The sequence below is a fragment of the Ovis aries genome, chromosome 1 (assembly GCF_016772045.2).
Source record: "Ovis aries strain OAR_USU_Benz2616 breed Rambouillet chromosome 1, ARS-UI_Ramb_v3.0, whole genome shotgun sequence".
NCBI lineage: Eukaryota > Metazoa > Chordata > Mammalia > Artiodactyla > Bovidae > Ovis > Ovis aries.
In genome coordinates, this window is record NC_056054.1 from 50,372,753 (window position 1) to 50,394,675 (window position 21,923).

At 35.9% G+C, this 21,923-nt stretch overlaps 2 protein-coding genes across 5 annotated transcripts in view; one reads left to right on the forward strand and one right to left on the reverse strand.

Moving 5' to 3' along the window:
• The window catches only part of LRRIQ3 (leucine rich repeats and IQ motif containing 3), a 196,866-nt gene extending 186,187 nt beyond the window's left edge, over positions 1 to 10,679 (reverse strand). For all 3 annotated transcript variants that reach the window (XM_042249812.2, XM_060400306.1, XM_004002083.6), the window contains exon 1: positions 10,518 to 10,679. The gene's annotated coding sequence lies outside the window, so the exon portion shown is untranslated. The remainder of the gene's footprint in view (positions 1 to 10,517) is intronic.
• Positions 10,680 to 10,747: 68 nt separating this feature from the next.
• Positions 10,748 to 18,349, forward strand: FPGT (fucose-1-phosphate guanylyltransferase). 2 transcript variants are annotated; one of them, XM_004002085.5, is made up of 4 exons: positions 10,748 to 10,919; positions 12,174 to 12,341; positions 13,483 to 13,575; positions 15,634 to 18,349. In XM_004002085.5, the coding sequence occupies exons 1-4, from the start codon at positions 10,760 to 10,762 to the stop codon at positions 17,076 to 17,078; spliced, it is 1,866 nt and encodes a 621-aa protein (XP_004002134.3). In that variant the 5' UTR covers positions 10,748 to 10,759; the 3' UTR covers positions 17,079 to 18,349. The 2 variants fall into 2 exon arrangements, with proteins under 2 accessions (XP_004002134.3, XP_042105734.1); XM_042249800.1 differs by having other exon boundaries at positions 16,165 to 18,349.
• The last annotated feature ends 3,574 nt before the right edge of the window (positions 18,350 to 21,923 follow it).

Below are 21,923 nucleotides of genomic sequence, written 5' to 3' on the forward strand. Positions count from 1 at the left end.
ACAACAAAAATTAACTGGCAAGAAATATCAAAAGAAGTTCTTTAGAGAAAGGCAATATACTGTAGTTCAGAAACTCAGTTCTACAAAAAGCAAGGAAAAGCATTGTGAAATAAAAAGGTGTAGGTAAAATAAAACTTATTAGTTTTGTTCTTCTTAACTGTTCTAATAGATACCAATTTGTCAAAATACTAAAAGCAAACACATGAAATTATGAATCCTTACATATATGAAATTAATCACAGTAATAATAAGAGACAGAAGAAACGAATTAGGTTTATTTTCTTATTATAAGGTACTCAGACTACCTTGAAATTGGAATTGGATTAGTTATAAAAGTGTATTGCAAACTTTAGGGCAACCACTAGAAAAAGTAAAATAAGAACTATAATAAATATACTAATAATGGAGAAAAATGGATTCATATGCAATGCTCAATTAACACCAGGCCAGAAAAAGTGTGGAAGACAAAAACAGAAACCAAAAAACAGTGGCAATAAACAAAAAACAGTAGTGAATATGACAGGTATTAATCAAAGTATAGCAATAATCATAATGATCATTAGTAGTCAAAATGCAATGATGACAAGAAATTGACAAAATGACAAGAGATTCTCAAAGGAGATTTAAAAAAGATGAGACTCAACTATATGTTGTCTACAACAAAGCCCACTTTAAAGAGAAAGACATATAAAGTGAAGTGATTGAGAAAGATATAAAATGCTAATACTAATCAAAAAAAAGCAGGAGTGACTTTATTAACTTCAGACAGATTTCAAAGCAAGGAAAGTTAGCAGAGATAATGAAGGGCATTACCCCATGAACTATCCAGTCCATGGAATTCTCCAGGCCAGAATTCTCGAGTGGGTAGCTGTTCCCTTCTCCAGAAAATCTTCACAACTCAGGAATTGAACCAGGGTTTCCAGAATTGCAGGTGATTCTTTACCAGCTGAAAATGAGAAAGCTCAGTCGTGTCTGACTCTTTGCGACCCCATGGACTGTAGCCTACCAGGCTCCTCTGACCATGGAATTTTCCAGGCAATAATACTGGAGTGGGTTGCCATTTACCAGCTGAGCTACTGGAGAATCCCAATGAAGGGCATTACATAATGACAATGGGGTCATTTCTCCAAGAAGACATACTAATTGATAAAGTTTATCCTCCTAAAAGCAGGGTAAAACTATTTGAAGCAAAACTGAAAGAAATGTGTAGAAACAGATGAATCCACTATCATGGCAGGAGACTTCAATACCTCTCTAGAGAAATGGACTGATCCAACAGACAGAAAAATCAGTTAAGGATATGGCTGAACTCAAAAAACACTACCAACTGTAATTAATATCTACAGACTACTTAATCACGCAAGAGCCGAATATACACTCACCAAAAGATCACAGGAAACATCTGTCAAGATAGAACACATTCTGGATCATAAAATAAACTTTAGCAAACTTAAAAAAAATTATACAATGTCCATTCCATATTTCCATGAAATTAAAGTAGACATCACTAGCAGAAAGATAGCTTGTAAATCCCCAAATAGGTGAACATTAACAACACATTTCTAAATAACTCATATACAATGCAAAGCTCAAAATGATCACATGATAAATTGTTTTAATATTTTTAACCAAATGAAAATAAAAATACAACTTATCAAAATGTGAGATGCAGCAAAATTGGTGCTTCAAGGTAATTTTTAGCACTGAATGCATATACTGCAAAAGAATATCTAAAAGTAACAATCTAAACATATTACATTAGACAAATAAGAGAAAATTAAAGAGAAGAAAATAAATAATATGAATTAGACTGGAAATCAACAAAATGGAAAATAGGAAATCAATACAGAAAATCCATTAAACTAAAAACTGGTTCTCTGTCAAGATCAATAAAATTAATAAGACTCCAGCCAAGCCAGAGAAAGAGATAGGGGGTGGAAGGGACAGAAATAACCACTATCAGAAATGAGAAACGGAAAAACACTACAGATCCCACAGACAGTACTATGAATAACTGCATGCACACAAATTTGATAACCTTGATGAAATGAACTGATTCTTTAAAAAAAAAAAAAGACAAAACTCATACAAGAATAATTCTGAATATGTGTATATCAAAGAAGGAAATTGAGTCAATAATCAATAACCTTCCAAAACAGGAACACCAAGCCCAGATGGGTTCAATAGGGAATACTAAGGAAGAAGTTATATGAATTCTCTACAATCTCTTTCAGAAGACAGAAGCATAGGGAATACTTTCTAACTCACTCTATGAGCCACCATTATCCTGATACTAAAGCTAGTCAAAAACATTACAAAACTACAGACCAGTATTTCTCATGAAAACAGATATAAAAATCCTTTAAAAAAAATAATAAATCAAACCCAACAATGTACAAAAAGAATCATACACCTACTACTGAGGAAGGTGATTGCAGCCATGAAATTAAAAGACTCTTGGCTCCTTGAAAGAAAATTATGACAAACCTAGACAGCGTATTCAAAACCAGAGACATTACTTTGCTGACAAAGGGCTGTCTAGTCAAAGCTAGTGTTTCTCCAATAGTTATGTATGGATGTGAAAGTTGGACCCTAAGAAAGCTGAGTGCCAAAGAATTGATGCTTTTGAACTGTGGTGCCCTTGGACTGCAAGGAGATCAAACCAGTCAGTTCTAAAGGAAATCAATATTCATTGAATATTGATTATTCAATATTACTGAATATTCATTGAAAGGACTGATGCTCAAGCTGAAGCTTCAATACTTTGGCCACCTGATGGGAAGAGCTGACTCACTACAAAAGACCCTGATGCTGGGAAAGATAGATTGAAGGCAGGAGAAGGGGATGACAGAGGATGAGATGGTTGATGCCATCACTGACTCAATGGACATGAGTTTGAGCAAACTCTGGGAAATGGTGAAGGACAGGGAAGTCTGGCATGCTGCAGTCCGTAGGGTTGCAAAGAGTCAGACACGACTGAGCAACTGAACAACAACAAAAACACCAAGCTGGATTTATTCCAGATATACAAGACTCCTACAACATTCAAAACCAACTAATGTCATCTATCACATCAACAGGTAAAAAGAAAAATCACATGATTATATCAACAGATGCAGAAAAAGCATCTGACACAATCTATTACCTTTTCATGATAAAACTCTATGTATACTAGGAACAGAAAAAAGTTCCTCAACTTGATAAACATTGTTTTTTAAAAAAATCTACAGCTAATATCATAATTAGTGATCAGGAAAAAATAGGCTTTTCGAATAAGAAGTCCAAGACTAGAAATGTCCCATCTCACCATTACTTCCCAACATTGTACTGAAAAGTACTAGCTTATGCAATGAATGACACACACACAAAAAAAAAGAAAGAAAAATATGCAGACAACATCTCTGTTCACAGATAACATGATCATCAGTGTAGGAAATTCAAAAGACTAGACAAACACTCTTGGAACAATTAATACTAAGTGGTTATAGCAAAGTTGTAGATTGAGGGTTAAAACACAAAAGTCAAACACTTCTCTTACACCAGCAATGAATGAGTTAAAAACACAGCATCATTTCCATTTACCACTACCAAAAATAAAATATTTCTGTGTAAATGAAAAAAAAAAAAAAACAAGAAAAACAAACAAAAATGCTAATGAGAAATTTGAAGAATAAATGAATGCAGAAAGACTTAATGCTCATGGATAGACTGATTCAGTACTGTCAATATGTCAGTTTCCCAATTTATCTTTTCATTCAAGACAACCCCAGGCAAAATCTCAGCAAATTATTTATCAATATTGACAAACTGATTCTAAATTTTATATGAAGTGGCTAGAGATCCCCCAAACACAATATTTAAGGAGAAGAACAAAGTTAGAAAAATGACACTGCCTGACTTTAAGACTCACTATAAGCTATAGTGATCAAAACAAAATAGTACTGCCAAGAAAAGAGGTAGATCAATGGAACCAGAATAGAGAGCTAAGAAACAGACATGAATACAATCAACTGCAATGGAGCAAAGACATATTTCCAACAAATGGTGCTGCAACAGCTGGACATTCACATGGGGGAAAAAAAAACCAATCTGAACACAGATTTTATATCTTCAAGAAAATTAAATCAAATTGGACTATATTACCTAAATATAAAACATAAAACTATAAAACTCTTAGAAAATCACTTAGGAGAAAACCTAGATGACATTAGGGATGATGATGATTTTGTTAGATACATCATAAACATAATCCATGAAAGAAATATGTTATAACCTACAGTTCTTTAATATTAAAAACATTATCTGCAAAAGTTAATGCCAAAGGAATGAGAAGACAAGTCACAGACTGGGAGAAAATCTTTTGTAAAAGTCACATGTGATAAAGGACTCACTAAAAACGTACAAAGAACTCAAAATTCAACAATAAGAAAATGAACTAGGTAAAAATAAAAGGCAAAACCTTAATACAAACTTCAGTAAAGAAGATAGAACAGTGGCAAATAATCATATGAAAGTTGCTTCTCATCACATGTCATCAGGAACAAGAAAATTAAGACAAGAATGAGATACCATTACACACCTAATTAGAATGGCCAAAAGTCTAATACTGATAACACAAACTGCTGACAAGGATGCAGAGCAACAGGAACTTTAATTCATTCCTGTAGGAAGGCAAAATCATATAGCCACTCTGGAAATGAGTTTGTTGGTTTCTCAAAAAAACTAAACATATTCTTCCCATAAAATCCAGCAGTGCATTCTTTGGCATTTACCCAGAGAAGTTGAAAACTTATTTAACATATTATCAGGCACATGGATATTTATAGCAGCTTTCAGTACAGTTCAATAAAGTCGCCCAGTCGTGTCTGACTCTGCGACCCCATGAATCGCAGTACGCCAGGCCTCCCTCATCATCAAAATTGGGAAGAATCAAGAAATACTTCAGTAACTGAATGCATAAATAACCTGTGGTACATCAGGCAAGGGAGTATTTATTGAGGACTAAAAATAAATTAGCTATCAAGCAATGCGCTCAATATGCCAGTAAATCTGGAAAACTCAGCAGTGGCCACAGGATTGGAAAAGGTCAGTGTTCATTCCAATCCCAAAGAAAGTCAATGCCAAAGAATGTTCAAACTACTGCACAACTGCACTCATCTCACACGCTGGTAGAGTACTGCTCAAAATTCTCCATGCCAGGCTTCAGCAATACGTGAACCATGAACTTCCAGATATTCAAGCTGGTTTTAGAAAAGGCAGAGGAACCATAGATCAAGTTGCCAACATCCGCCAGATTATCGAAAAAGCGAGAGAGTTCCAGAAAAAGCATCTATTTCTACTTTATTGACTATGCCAAAGCCTTTGACTGTGCGGATCACAATAAACTGTGGAAAATTCTGAAAGAGATGGGACTACCACACCACCTGACCTGCCTCTTGAGAAACCTGTATGCAGGTCAAGTAGCAACATTTAGAATAGGACATGGAACAACAGACTGGTTCCAAATAGGAAAAGGAGTATGTATATACTCAAGGCTGTATATTGTCACCCTACTTATTTAACTTATATACAGAGTACATCATGCTGGGCTAAAGGAAGCACAAGCTGGAATCAAGATTGCCGGGAGAAATATCAATAACCTCAGATATGCAGATGACACCACCCTTATGGCAGAAAAGTGAAGAAGAACTAAAGAGCCTCTTGATGAAAGTGAAAGAGGAGAGTGAAAAAGTTGGCTTAAAGCTCAACATTCAGAAAACTAAGATCATGGCATCCGGTCCCATCACTTCATGGCAAGTAGATGGGGAAACAATGGAAACAGTGGCTGACTTTATTTTTCTGGGTTCCAAAATCACTGCAGATGGTGACTGCAGCCATGAAATTAAAAGATACTCCTTGGAAGGAAAGTTATGAGCAACCTAGATAGCATACTGAAAAGCAGAGACATTACTTTGCCAACAAAGGTCCATCTAGTCAAGGCTATGGTTTTTTCAGTGGTCATGTATGGATGTGAGTGTTGGACTATAAAGAAAGCTGAGCACAGAAGAATTGATGCTTTTAACTGTGGTATTGGAGAAGGCTCTTGAGAGTCCCTTGGACTGCAAGGAGATCCAACAAGTCCATCCTAAAGGAGATCAGTCCTGGGTGTTCAATGGAAGGACTGATGTTGAAGCTGAAACTCCAATACTTTAGCCACCTGATGCGAAGAGCTGAGTCATTTGAAAAGACCCTGATGCTGGGAAAGATCGAGGTCAGGAGGAGAAGGGGACGACAGAGGATGAGATGGTTGCATGGCATCACCGACTCGAGGCACATGGGTTTAAGTGGACTCCAGGAATTGGTGATGGATAGGGAGACCTGGCGTGCAAAGAGTCGCAGAGAGTTGGACACGACTGAGCGACTGAACTGAAGTGAACTGAGCAAGCAATGAAAAGACATGGTGTAATCTTAAATGCATAGTACTTAGTGAAATAAGCCAATATAAAAGGGCTATATACTTAGAATTCTACCCATATGATATTCTGGAGAAAGGAAAACATGAAAGCACAAATATCAGCAGATGCAAGATTTGGGGAGAGGGATGAATAGGCAGAGCACAGAGGATTTTTAGGTGAGCTAAACTACTCTGAATAGTATTATAACAATGTATACATGTCGTTATACTGTGTCCAAACCCACAAAATAAAAAGACCAAGAGTGCATTGTAAGGGAAACCACAGACTTTGGGTGATCATGATGTATCATTGTAGGTTCGTCAATTTCAACACATGTACCACTCTGGTAGGTATGCTGACAATAAGGGAGGCTATGCCTGTGTGGGGTATATTGGAAACCTCTGTACCATCTTCTAAATTCTGCCATGAACCTAAAACTGCTTTAAAAAATAAAGAAAGCAAAGCAAGTTAGGGGAGAAGGTTTCACTTTGCCCTACAGAAAGGGGGTGAAGATTTCTTCAATAGGACACAGTGGGGAAAAAATAGTGAATAGGTTAAGACCAGACTAGCTGAGTAAAAAAATCCAAAGAAAGAAAACAGTAAAAAAAAAAAAAAAAGAGAGAGAGAGATTTTTTGCTTTCCACTCCACATCAGGAAGAGTAAGAGGAGGAAGAGTGGTTAAACAGAGAGATGATACTCAAATAATAGAAACAATAAAAACCCCGGCATAAACGGGCCAAGCCAAGAACCTGAGCTCCATGGTCCATAATCTGAGACCTCATTTGGATTCAGCTTCTTTTTATGAAGGAGAATAAAAATTTAATGTCTCACAACAATTTTCACACAACCTTCATAGTTTTGCCCATAGTGATAAAAATAAGTACACTGGTATTATTGTTAATAAGCACAATTCAGTTCAGTCGCTCAGTCGTGTCCGACTTTTTGTGACCCCATGAATCGCAGCATGCCAGGCCTCCCTGTCCATCACCAACTCCCGGAGTTCACTCAAACTCACGTGCATCAAGTCAGTGATGCCATCCAGCCATCTCATCCTCTGTCGTCCCCTTCTCCTCCTGCCCCCAATCCCTCCCATCATCAGGGTCTTTTCCAATAAGTCAACCCTTCGCATGAGGTGGCCAAAGCAAAACATCTTATTTGGATAATGGAACTCTGTACCTGGTATGTGGTCACAGTTACACAACTCTGTACATTTACCGAAAATCACGAAACTTCTCACTTAAAACAGGTAAAGTTAATGGTATGTAAACTATAACTCAGAAAAGTTCTTCAAAAGTCTATTTCACTTCTTTTTATGGCACTTCTTCACATACTCTCTTCCAATAGGAAAAAAAAAAGCCCAAATGCCCCCAAAGAATATCTTTTTTTCAACTTATTATGGTTTGGTTTGTCTGATGTCCCTTTTAAAATATGGAACTCAAGATCAATCACATCATTTCCATTCTATACAGAATAATGGGTTACTACTTACTTTGTCGACTAAGGTCCGTCTAGTCAAGGCTATGGTTTTTCCTGTGATCATGTATGGATGTGAGAGTTGGACTGTGAAGAAGGCTGAGCGCCAAAGAATTGATGCTTTTGAAGTGTGGTGTTGGAGAAGACTCTTGAGAGTCCCTTGGACTGCAAGGAGATCCAACCAGTCCATTCTGAAGGAGATCAGCCCTGGGATTTCTTTGGAAGGAATGATGCTAAAGCTGAAACTCCAGTACTTTGGCCACCTCATGCGAAGAGTTGACTCATTGGAAAAGGCTTTGATGATGGGAGGGATTGGGGACAGGAGAAGGGGACAATCGAGGATGAGATGACTGGATGGCATCACTGACTCAATGGACGTGAGTCTGAGTGAACTCCCAGAGCTGGTGATGGACAGGGAGGACTGGCCTGCTGCGATTCATGGGGTCGTGAAGAGTCGGACACGACTGAGCGACTGAACTGAGCTAATCTTTTATCGATTTATTTTATTCTGGTCACTGTAGCTTATGACTGTTCAAACAACTATATCACACTGTCTGATTATATAAAACATAAACTTAAATAAAATCCATTAACTTTTTTTACCAGTATAATCAACTGCCAAAGATATTTATTTCCAATCACACAGTATATAACATTTCTTTTCATTTTTTACTTAAAAATTAATATTAGTAAAAATTTGAAGAAAATAGAAAAGGCAGAGGAAGGACAAAAACCATAGCTGATATAGTATTAACACAATCCCTCAGCTAATAGGCTCTACTGATTTTCTTTCCTTAGGGCTATAATTATTTAGTTCTATAATTTAAAAATTAACTCCTTTTATCTGGTGGCTTAAGACAGTAAAGCATCTTGCTTATAATGCGGGAGATCTGGGTTCGATCCCTGGGTTGGGAAGATCCTCTGGAGAAGGAAATGGCAACCCACTCCAGTACTCCTGCCTGGAAAATCCCATGGACAGAGGAACATGGTGGGCTACAGTCCACTGGGTCGCAAAGAGTAGGACATGACTGAGCGACTTCACTTAAACTTATCTGCTGACAACTCCTCAAATTATATCTCCAGCCCAGATTGGTCTCGCAAAGTCCAAATTCATGTACAATGCAAACAAACGCATACACACTCAAGTGCCCATTACATATGCATTGCATACATATACATCTGTATATTTTATGTGCCCAAAACCAAATGTTGAACTCCCCGTGCTATCCCAATAACTGTCTCTAGACTTCCTAATCCATAGCCTTTCCCATTTCACTTGTCCCTCTGGCCTTCAAGCAGTTATCCATGACTCCGCTTTCTTTCACATTCCAGAGCCATTCTGTTAACAAATTGTATTATTTGTGCTTTCAAACATACATCCAGAATCTAACCAAGTTCTCATCACCTCCATTGTTACTATACTGGCCAAGACTTCACCAGCTCTCACATGTTTTGCTGGAGAAGCTTCTACACAAGTCTCCCTGTTTCTATCATTGCCTCATCTTCCATTACAGTTTATTTTCACATTTCTACATGCTCTTTTCAAACATTAAGGAAGTTGCATAAAAACCCAGCAATGGCTTTGTTTCACTCAGTAAAGGAAAATCTTTTATTTAGGCTGTTGTCATCTCTCTGACCTTCTCTCTTGCCATTTTTTTCCTTTCATTCACTCACCTCATTAAGTATTCTATATTTTCTAAACATTCTTAATGCATTTTTTTATTAACAGAAAAGAAAGCTTTTAAACAATAAAACGACAAGAGAGTAATTTCCCTTTTTACTCAAATGCTTTCTAAGTACAGAATTGAATAACAGGGTTAAGACTTTAGAAGAAAAAACTAAGTTAAATTCGTGGTAGTAACTTGTAAGCCCTTGAATGTTTAAGTTGCTGATGAAAACTTTAATGAGGACAGTCTTCTTAAATTGTACCGTGCAGTAGAATGATTTCTGAGTTTGGAACTGAAATATCCTGCTTAAATCTTCTCTCTAGTGCTAATTGTGAGACCTTGACTAAGTCACTATTCTTTCCGATTCATAGCTTTCTCATGTATAAAGATGAAAGAAGAATCTGTAAAACTCATCATAAACTCGTGCTTTACAAAGGAATACACTTATTTATCGGTACCTAACAGAAACACGTCCAATAAAACTGATTATTCCCAGGGATGCAACTGAAAGTTCTAGATTAATCTTCGTACACGAAACGATGCCAAAGAAACAGCCCAAAATACCACAAATGTTAAGGGCCTCATTGCATAAGTTTATACAATTTCCCAAAGCTTATTAAGTGATCTCAAAACTGAGAGAGATGGTGAGGCTCACTCTCTGGTAATGCAAGGAGAAAGAAGCCACAAAGCCTCCTGAATAAATATGGATTTTAAAAGTTCAGAATGTGTATCTGAACACTGGGGATGGAGCAGATGGCTTCAGATGACGATCCAAGGATTAGGAATTATCTTTCAAGAGATCCTTGGGAACTGCTTCCGGCTAAAAGAAACCACGCTTAGGACGAATCACCTTTGAGAGAAAGCTACAAGATAGGCTGTAGTTTCGAATTCTCCTTACACTGGTGAATTCTCGAAATTTCGTCGCCCAAACTGAACCACTTACCGGGTCTATCGGGCTGCAATGCCTTATGAGTTGGGAACTAGCGGCCCAGACCCGGCACTGTCCGACAAATCTCTAGGTGGCCATTTCCGTTCCGGAGACCGTTACTACGGGAACGGGGCGAGGCTCTGCGCTGACCCCATCGTGGTTTTGCCTAGGCGGGCCAGAGAGCTTCGGGGGCGTGGTTACGTAAAGGACGCACGCAGGGGGCGGGACAGACGCGAAACCGGACCAAAGACCAGGTTATGTCCCAGGGCGCATGCGTACGATGCTTGCCTGCGGCATACCTGGAAGTCCTCGGCGGCCTTGGGAAAGGTGAAACTATGGAAGCTGAAAGTGCCCCTGCCGGCCGATCTTTGCGAGAAGCCACCCAGCGAAGGTTGCAGAGGTTTTCAGAGCTTAGAGGTACCAAAGGAGGAACCCTGGTACCTCCCCTGCAGTGGATAGAAGGAGTGCTTTACGTGCTGGGATATTTGCTGGAATGCCACTTCCTTTTACTAATCACCTGCGGACCTAGGACACTGGCCCAGGCGGAGCTAATGTTCCTGTTTTTTATTCTTCTGTCACTCTGCTTTCTTTACGTTGTGCTTGTTACTTTCCTCCTTTAAATTTACTTCTTATTGCATATGTGTGAGGAGAATGGAGAAGAAAGACACTTATTAGCCTGACTGGTGAAGCTATAAATACAAGTTAAACATTTGGTTAGTTCATTAACAAAAATTACTTCAAATAAACCTAAAAGATCTAAAGCATAGTGTTTTGACGCTTATAAATACAATTTTAACTTTCTTCCAGTCCCTACCTATTTCACCAATTTGTTCCATAATGTGAACGCTTACTAAGAGAAAAGCCAAACAATATGGAGGAATTATGAACAAAATATTTAAAGGGTTAGAAAAATTTTTTTTAATTTTTTTAAAAGACTATACCACTTGTCATTTCTTGTACAACTATCTAATAGGTTATGTTTTTATCGACATTACTGCTCTTAAAAATACAGAAAATAGTACTTAGATAACCTCACCATCAACCAAAAGTTCAGTCTATCTTTTGTTGAGTTCAAGGAATTGGGAACTTTTCTGTTATCCGGAATTTGGTATCATTCTCCAATAACCTTTGTAAGCTTGCATGATTCAGCTTAAGGTAATTAAAAATTAATGTGTCCATATTTATAAACACCAGCATTGTAGCAGTAGATCCCTGGGTTTAATATTTCTTAGCCAACAAACATTAAGTCCTACCCATATGTGAAAATTGATTTTCAAAGCTGGAGATTCATTGATTACTTTGGCTCCTCTTTATTTAAGAATTGAGCTCATCTTTAGCAAGTCAAAAGTGCTTCTCTTAATCAAGAAACATTTTAACTCTCAGAATATCTAAGTAAATGGAATGGTAGACCAAAAAAGGAATAAGGGATCTAAAAGAGAGGAAGAAATAGAATTTGTCAACAGTCCTTACAAGAGAAAAAGAATTTGTCAACTGTCCTTATTGGAATTATTTTGAATCCTGCTAGCTGGACACTCATTATTCCCAAATTCTCAAAAGAAGAAGATACATTTTTGGAGATACTGTCGCCTCTTTCTTCCTTTTTTCCAAATAGGTAAAACCTGTAACAGAGAATTCTAATAATATTTATCTTTTCTTTCTTTTTGCACATAGGCAAATCTATGGCAGCTGGAGAATTCTGGGACATTGTTGCAATTACAGCAGCTGATGAAAAACAGGAACTTGCTTATAAGCAACAGCTTTCAGAAAAGCTGAAAAAAAAGGAGTTACCCCTTGGAGTTCAATATCATGTTTTTGTTGATCCTGCTGGAGCCAAAATTGGTATGTGTTTATGGTTAGATTTATATCATAAGTTGTGGGTAGAATAATCATTGAAGAAAAGTTTTCCTGTGGCTTGCAGTTTATGGACTATGTGTGTTTCCACCTGTAGTCTTTACAAATATAAAAATTTTAATGTAAATTCACTTTTTAAGAAAGATAAAAGGGATGGCAGGTGTTTTTGCACATTTTGGACATACCATGGAAAACTTCCAGAATATTCTATGTTAAAATAAAATTTATTAGTTTTAGTAAAATGTATTTTGATGGTAAACATTTCTTTGAACCTTATCCGTAGTTCTTTTAAGTTCCCTCCAAACTCCACAGTTTGTTCAGAAATTAAATGAAGGGAGCAAGTTAGGAAGAATACATACTGCCTCTTGAGACCACAATGCACAATGTGAAAGAGCATAGTCTAATTGCATAATTATTGTAAGATGTTTACTTTTAAAAATAAGTTGTCATCTTTGCCTTTTGACCTTCCCTTATAAATAAAAATACATGCCATTTTTCTGGGGGCCATTTTCCATGTGATACTTAAAGCAGAAGCCCCTTGATACCAGATTTAGGGTATTTATATTTAATATTGGCATGTCCTAATTAGCCAATGTTTTAACCTTTGTAAAATGTGGCCAGTACTTCTGTGATTCTGATGTTTGAATGAGATTTAGGCACAAAATGTTAGGTAACTTGTCCAAGGTAACGAGTAAATGGAAGTTACGTTTACTTACATTTGTAAATTTTTAGGAAACTTACATGATTTTTAGGAAATCAGGTTCTAAAAACCTTTTTGGAGAGTAAATCTAAGGCACATATTTGATCATATGGGAGAATTATTTTAATGAATTTTATGGTTCTTAAGTCCAAATGAATGTGCAAATTTATAGTCTTCTAGTGCCTAATTTATCATTTCTTTCTTTATATTACTATTTTCATGAAAGGATTAACTCAACTTTTATTACCAAGGCCTGATCTCTGGGTTTTATTACTAATTATTTAATTGCCAGGAAATGTGTATTTAATTTGATTCTTTTGCCTGTACCTTTGCTCTCTGCCTAGTTAATTTTAGCCAAAGGATCTTATCCTCAAAGTTATAACACCTAAATTTACTGTAATAAAATAAACCCTGCTTTTTAACTTTAAGGAAATGGAGGATCAACCCTTTGTGCCCTTCGATGTTTGGAAAAGCTTTATGGAGATGAATGGAATTCTTTTACCATCCTATTAATTCACTCTGGTAATGTTATACTTTACTAATATACATTTTCTTTTAGTATTTTACCCATGATATCTCAGGGATGTTTTTTACCCATACCAATACTTCTTTCTTTCATTTTGTTCTTTTGTTTTGAAGTTAATTCTGCTTTGGAAGCAAATATTTCATGTATTTCTTGATATTGTTAGGTTGTTAGTAGCATAATATCTTTCACAAAATTTAACTTTAAAATTATGGATCACGTACATTATCAGCTTTTCATGGATATTGTTCCATTTCCCTAAGATAGAACTCATCGAAATATGAGCATTTCTTGATAATGCTTTAGAAAGGATTCTTGCTTTAGGGGAGAGGCTGCATTAGTACTATGATTACCAGACTTAGACAAAACCTTCTGTTACACATTTTTATCTAGTTATTGGTCGCCAAAGTCTATAATCCTTAAAGAGTTTAAAAACAAAAGAAAAGGTGATGGCAGAACATAGAGTTGACAAAGTATAAGAGAGGGGAAATCCCATACAAATAAGGCGGTAGAAATATAAGAAAGAAATAATCTCAGAATAAAGGATAGTTTTCAAATTGGACAAGCTTGGTTGTATTAAAATTTTGGTTATATGATAGAAACCTCTGTTACTTTCCCTCTGTGAACTGAGGACTGGTGAAACTTTGTCATGGACCTGCACTGTTCAGTTACAGATATTTTAGAACCATTTGTCCATATGGTTACCAAGGCACTTTTCATTTCTTATGATTCACACACAGAACAATTCTTTTTAAAGATGATATCAAGTAAAGTATCCAAGTTCTAATTTTAAGGTTAATTTAAAAGGTTAAAAAAAAAGGCTTAGAGTTTTATTCCAGAACGTTATTATTACCAATTTAGTAAAAATTAAGTTAGACACCAGAAAATATATACAATTGATCCTTGAATAACACAGGGTTTACACAGTCTTGACCCTTACACAGTCTGAAATCTGCATGTAACTTCGTAGTTGAACTTCTATAGAGGTGGTTCCACTCTGCATATACACAGTTTCTCATCAGGGATTCAACCAACCTGGGGTCATACAGTCTTACAGTATTTATTGAAAAAAATCCTATATAAAGGAATTGGTGTAGTTCAAACCCTTACTCTTCCAGGGTCAAGTATAAATAAAAATAGGTAATTCTTGTAATGCGAAATTTTACTGTTGGTTAGTATTTGGAAAATGAAAAAGAAAGTATTAACTCTTGTTATTTGAACAATGTACTCTGAGGTGAGTACTTTATATCTATTATTGACCTTGTAATAATAATTATTATATAATAATTATGATAAAGCGTTATTCCACATCTGCTGTCTTAGAGTAAATACAAAGATAAACAATTAAAAAATGGTATACCAGAATTTAAACCCATTTTTATGTGACTCTTTCTACTGCCTCTCACTATAATTAGTTACATAGTTACATAAAATGATGTAACCAATTATAGTGTATTTAATGTATTTAAGAGAACACACTTTTCAAGGAATTAAGTCATATGGCTCATCATTGTTGGAAAAGCCTTTTTAAATTAAAAACAAGTATATATTGTAAAATGCTTTTATATGAATGTACCTTTACTGCTTTTAAATGTAGGTAATAATTTGATGAAAAATGTTGCAACTGGAAATTAGTCTTTAATAGATAATTATGTATACTGGTTTTTTGGTGACATTTTTCTCCCATGAAGTGGATTTTTAATATGGTAGTTTACACATGGTTGAAATTTACTGTTTAAACTGTAGATACAAGATCATATTTTTGCTCATTTTCCTTTTTACTTGTTCTATAGTTGATTCAAAAAAGTGTCATAGCCTGTGAAGCATATTTAGAATTCTTTCCTAGTCTAGAACTGCATTATATCAAATCTTTACAGGAGAATTGCTCTTTGAATTTGAAATATGAAATTTATTATTCTTTCCTAGGGTATAGTAATGCATATATTTTAAATATCTTTAGAGATATTTTGAGTTGTAACTGATGCTCCTACATTTTTAAATCTTACAAACAATCTTATAAACATTATAAAACAGTTATTTTGTTCAATTCTATATAGGTGGCTACAGTCAACGCCTTCCAAGTGCAAGCGCTCTGGGGAAAATTTTCACTGCTTTACCTTTTGGTAGCCCCATTTATCAGATGTTGGAATTAAAACTAGCCATGTATATTGATTTCCCCTCACATATGAATCCTGGGATTCTGATTACCTGTGCAGATGATATTGAACTTTATAGTATTGGAGAATCTGAGTTTATTAGGTTTGACAAACCTGGCTTTACTGCTTTAGCTCATCCTTCTAGTTTGACTGTTGGTACAACACACGGAGTGTTTGTCTTAGAACCTTTTAACCATTTAGAATATAGAGACCTCGAATACAGAAGTTGCCATCGTTTCCTTCATAAACCTAGCATAGAAGAAATGTATGAGTTTGATGCTGTGTGTAGACCTAGAAATTTTTTTCAACAGGAATTTGCTGGGAGTGACATACCTTCTCTTAAATTAGAGCCTGAGTATGTCTACACAGACAGCCTATTTTACATGGACCATAAAACAGCAAAAAAGTTACTTGCTTTTTATGAAAAAATAGGTACGCTACACTGTGAAATAGATGCCTATGGAGACTTTCTTCAGGCTTTGGGACCTGGAGCAACTGTGGAGTACACCAAAAACACATCAAATGTTACTAAGGAAGAGTCAGAGTTGGTAGACATGAGGCAGAGAATATTTCATCTTCTTAAAGGAACACCATTAAATGTTGTTGTTCTTAATAACTCCAAATTTTATCACATTGGAACAACAGAAGAATATTTGTTTCATTTTACTGCAGATAGCAGTTTGAAGTCAGAGCTTGGCTTACAGTCTATAGCTTTTAGCCTCTTTCCATCGATACCAGAATATTCTACTAACAAACCCTGTATTATCCAAAGTATACTGGATTCAACATGTTCTGTGACACCTGGCTCAGTTGTGGAGTATTCCAGATTGGGGCCTGATGTTTCAGTTGGGGAAAATTGCATCATTAGTGGTGCTTATGTCAAAACAACAGCTGTCCTGCCTGCATATTCTTTTGTGTGTTCCTTAAGCTTGAAGATGAATGGACACTTAAAGTATTCAACAATGGCATGTGGAGTGCAAGACAACTTGAAAAAGAATGTTAAAACATTGTCAGATGTAAAGTTACTTCAATTCTTTGGGGTCTGTTTCCTGTCATGCTTAGACATTTGGAATCTCAAAGTTACAGAGGAACTATTCTCTGGAAACAAGGCATGTTTGAGCTTGTGGAATGCTCGTATTTTCCCAGTTTGTTCTTCTTTGAGTGATTCAGTGACAACATCCCTAAAGATGTTAAATGCTGTACAGAGCAAGTCAACATTCAGCCTGAATAACTATAAGCTGTTGTCCATTGAAGAAATGCTTTTCTACAAAGATATAGAAGACATGATAACTTATAGGGAACAAATTTTTCTAGAAATTACTTTGAATAGGAAGCAGTCTGATTGAGAGACATCTTATTAAATATTGTATTGGAGAAGGAAATGGCAGCTCACTGAAATATTCTTGCCTGGAAAATCCCATGGACAGAGGAGCCTCATGGGCTGTATAGTCCATGGGGTTGCAAAGAGTTGGACAAGACTGAACTTCTGAGCACAAATATTGTATACTTTGCCTTTCTTGATTGAGCAAGATTGCAAATGCAGGAGTTTTCTGTAGACAGTTGGTTTTTAATTGAAGTGAATTAATGAAAATTATATTAACATGATTGATGTAGTACAACATTAATAACAAAAATATAAACCTTTTTAATAAAAATATTGTAGTGCTGTAAGTTCAGAAAAATGAGTTTTTAAAGTTTTATCACTATTTTAACTTTTCTTATAAAGATGGATTTGTGGAATGTTATTTATTCACAGAGTAGTAGAACAGTCTTAAAGGTGATTTTATAAATAAACCTTTAAAGTTTTTCATCTTCTTTTGGACTTTGGTTCAAATGAAGTTCTAAGTATTCACTGGCAGTTTTCTCAAGTGCATTAATCCTATTCTGGTGAACTATTATAAGCATGCCATACTATAGGGTCTTCAAAACACTGTAGAAATGATGTAGAAGTACGTGTGCAGAAACAAATCTGTGGCAGACAGTCAGATAAAATCAGTGCTTAAACTATTGTGATAGTCTTAAGTACAAACTGTTCTGAAATTGATGATAAAAATCTCTTTTATTAATCTTATCAAAATGAAACCAAAAGGATATATGTGCTGTTTTATCCTTATAAACTTGAACCCATGTTTGTGTATCTTAAAAATTTTCCCCAAAATTTCATCTATAGGAAAGCATACATACACATAAAACTCAAGAATCTGTATAAGAAAATTTTGGAATAATTGGGATTCCCTGATAATTCATATAAGTTCATTTTGGACATTATCTTCCTCCTCCCTCATGAATCCTTTAACAGAAGTATTAAAATTACCAGATGGACAGATTTTTACTTTTCATTTTTAAATTTTCGGACCATGCACTAGTAATGACACTGAGAAGCAGTAAATGGCCAAAAGGTAGACAGCAGGAAGGAGCCAGAAAAATAGAATGACTGTGAAAATATACAGATGATAAATAGCTTCAAGACAATAAAAGTTGGCTGGAACTCTGAGCACTGTGTTCTTATTTTGGTATAGGCACATATTTGAAATGTTTTCATACCAAAATCTAATAATAGAGAAAAGTTTTGTCAAGAGTGTTGTGTTTTAACATGAATAAATTGAAATAGAACTGGTCTGTGCCTGTATTATTTATATGTCAATATAAAATTAGCATATCAGTTTGAAAATAATTGTTTGATAAACCAGAAGTGATTTATCAGCAAGTCTCAATTATTATATTTATGTGTATTTTTTCCAAGTTTCTTCTCAAGAGGAAAATAAAGATATACGGTAGCTGTTGTTTACCAATTACTGATTTACTTGCAGAGGTTTCACAGGATGTTATGTGTCATTCATTAAAAATTCATTGCTATATTTCTAATCTAATTGATTTAAGGTACCATCAGTTATTAAGAATCATCATATTTCACTGAAAAAGAATTACTACCAATAAAATAAGATGCAATGCTTTTCTCATTACTTGACATTTTTATTTATTGGAAATCTTTTTGAAAAGCACTTATATAGATTTGTTTTATGTAACCCTTTTGCATATACATGTAAAGAAACAAAAAAGTGAAATATTAAAAAACAGTCAAAACTTTCCATAGCTTCACATCTAGAGACAAACTTTTCTAAAGCAGTATTCAACTTAAAAGTGGTTGATCCATGTGTTTCCACCTAGTACCACCTTTGCTATCAAAGGTATTGATAAACCTGCATATTCTTCAAGTACCACCACCACACTCCTGCCTGGATTGACCTTCAAGCCATGGCCACCAGATACTTGTTCTGCAAGTTGGATGCTGATGCTTTATTACTTGATGAAGTTGTTTCACTTTTGCCTTAATCACATCTCTTGAAGGTGGTCGGCTTCTATTTAATATCAGTGGGAGGTTTCTGAGAAGTTGGTGGTCACCAGGTTAATCATATTTCTGCACGATGTATGAATGCTAAATTGCTTTGAAATATTATCTGTTCCGAGAATTTGGCAGCGTCTCCTTTAATATGCACCTCTTGGTGTATAGTACCACACATGTACCACTAGCACTGTGCCTAACTCAACCAATGTGATAATCCCATGCATGAATAAGTAAGAAATTGAACATTTTCTCTTGCTTTATCATTTTTACTTCATAAAATCATAGGCTTTCAAGGTTTGTAAAGGACAACTACTATTTGTAAGTAAATATATTCTGTAAACTTACTGATGAATTAATAATGACCAAGAAGAACATAGAAAAAATGCGACTTTTGATTATGATCTTCAATCTTGGGCATTTATCTTCCAAACTAAACAAAACAGAAGTAAAGAGTGTGTATTAATTATATAAAGTGGAAGTAAATTTTCAAAAATCCAAGTAATGCTGACAGTCACAAAAATTTGATGGAATGAATCCAGAATCATTTCTCACAAGCAATGATCCACTCATCTTCTGAGTCTAGACAGTATTATCTCTGTTAAAGATTACCAAATTTAGCACAGAGCCAAAATCAAATTTTGCCTGCTGCAAAATATATGCATGGCTCTCATGGCTGATAACTAGCATGCTACACCTGCCATTCACCTACACCAAAATATCCTCTGGACTTGAGCACCTTAGAGACCCAAAATTTAGGAACCTTGATGTAATCTGAAAGAGTTAAAAAAAAAGGAAAAGCATTTATCAATTTGCTTAAAATTGTCAAACATTTCAGGTGCTCTTTTTGTTTAGCTAAATGAAACACAAGTCTTCATCTATGTCAATAACTATTCTTATAAATTAATGTTAAATGTTTCAGGAGAAATATTTTAAGCTACCATGAGCTGTATTGTTCATGTTAGTACCTCAGTCATGTTCAATTCTTTGCGACCCCATGGGCTAGCCACCCCCTCCAGGCTCCTCTGTCCATGGAATTCTCCAGGCAAGAATATTGAAATGGGTAGCCATTCCTTTCTCCAGGGGATTTTCCCTATCCAGGGGTTGAAGCCAGGTCTCCTGCATTGCAGGCAGATTCTTTACTGTCTGAACCATGAAGGAAGCCCATTATTTTTAAGCATAGTTTAACTTAAATCTTTTGTTCCTATAAAATATGTTTGCTGCTGCTGCTGCTGCTAAGTCGCTTCAGTCATGTCTGACTCTGTGTGACCCCATAGACAGAAGCCCAGCAGGCTCCCCCATCCCTGGGGTTCTCCAGGCAAGAACACTGGAGTGGGTTAGATAAAGCCAATTTCTATTGTGGTTGAGGAATACAACTGTTTTTGTTTATACTTAGTGAATTTATATTATTAATAATTCATGTACTGAACTTTGTCACAAGTCACATTCTCCTTCCTTTCAGTACTGATAAGCTCAATTCCAATAAGCTAGTATTCATGTTCCCATTTGTCAGAATGGGAAATTTCGAGCTCATTTATTTTTAACATATTATAAGGAGCAAATTGCATCAGTTTCTGGTGGGAAACAACCAGTTCCTGTCTCTGACAGAGCTATCTACATGAGCCACAACAAGCCAAATATGCCATATCATTCAGACTTGCCAGTTTGGGTATACTCTAACAGACCACAGTTTTGGATTAAGTTGAAAATTGGAATAAAGGATCTAACTGGAAAATGGGCAGAGAATCTGAATAGACATGTTTCTTTGCTTGTCCTGCAGCTTTGGCCTGAGGGGCAGGCTTCAGATTTGTGGCTTTCCAAACTGCTGTTGAGGAACATTGGCTATGGACACAACCTTGGTACTCTGCATTTCCTTGGACCAGCTCTCTGGCATCTCCAAAAAAATGAGCTCACTCACTTGTCTTGGGCTTCCCAGTTGGCACTAGTGGTAAAGGAACCTGCTTGCTAGAGCAAGAGATGTAAAGAGACATGGGTTCTTTCCCTGGATTGGGAAGATCCCCTGGAGAGGGAAATGACAATCCACTTCAGTATTCTTGCCTGGATAATCCCATGGACAGAGGAGCCTGTCAGGCTCCTCTGTCCATGGGTCACAAAGAGTCAGACATGACTTGTCTAGGGCTCCTATTTTTGCAATTGCTACATATAGGACACCTAGATTACCTGACTCTGATGGCTAGTGGGACTCGGGTTTGTGGTCCCACAAAACAGTATATATTTGCATACTTTTAAAGCTGCTGAGTGAAGGTCTGGCTTCCAGTCAGCCTGAATCTAGATAATGATATCCTCCCCTTTGAGATATTGACAGGTCTTGGAGCATCTTTATCTTCTAGGAGCTATTAAAATATCATAGCTTATTGGACAAACACAAAGATTTGAAGGACAAGAGCTAGGGTGGGTTGAGTGACAAGGTTCATCTCTTACGTGAGATCACTCCTTTAGACAGAGTGAGGTGATGATTTCATCTGCTGTGTACAAACCAATACAGAAAGTTAAGCAAAATGAAAGAGAAGTATGGTCCAAATGAAAGAATAGTATAAAACCTATACTATACAGTGGTTAAAAGCTGAAAACCTTTCCTCTAACTGCAAGAAGTTAAGTATGCCCACTTTTGTTAGTTTTATTCAACAGAGTTTTGGAAGTCCCAGCCAGAGCAGTCAGGCTAGAAAAAGAAATATAAGGCATCCAAATTGGAAAGGAAGAAGTAAAACTGTCACTATTGCAGATGGTATAATACTATATATAGAAAACCCTGAAGACTCCACAGAAAAATAAAAATAAAACTTACAACTAATGAAAAATTAGTCAAGTTGCAGGATACAAAATCAAA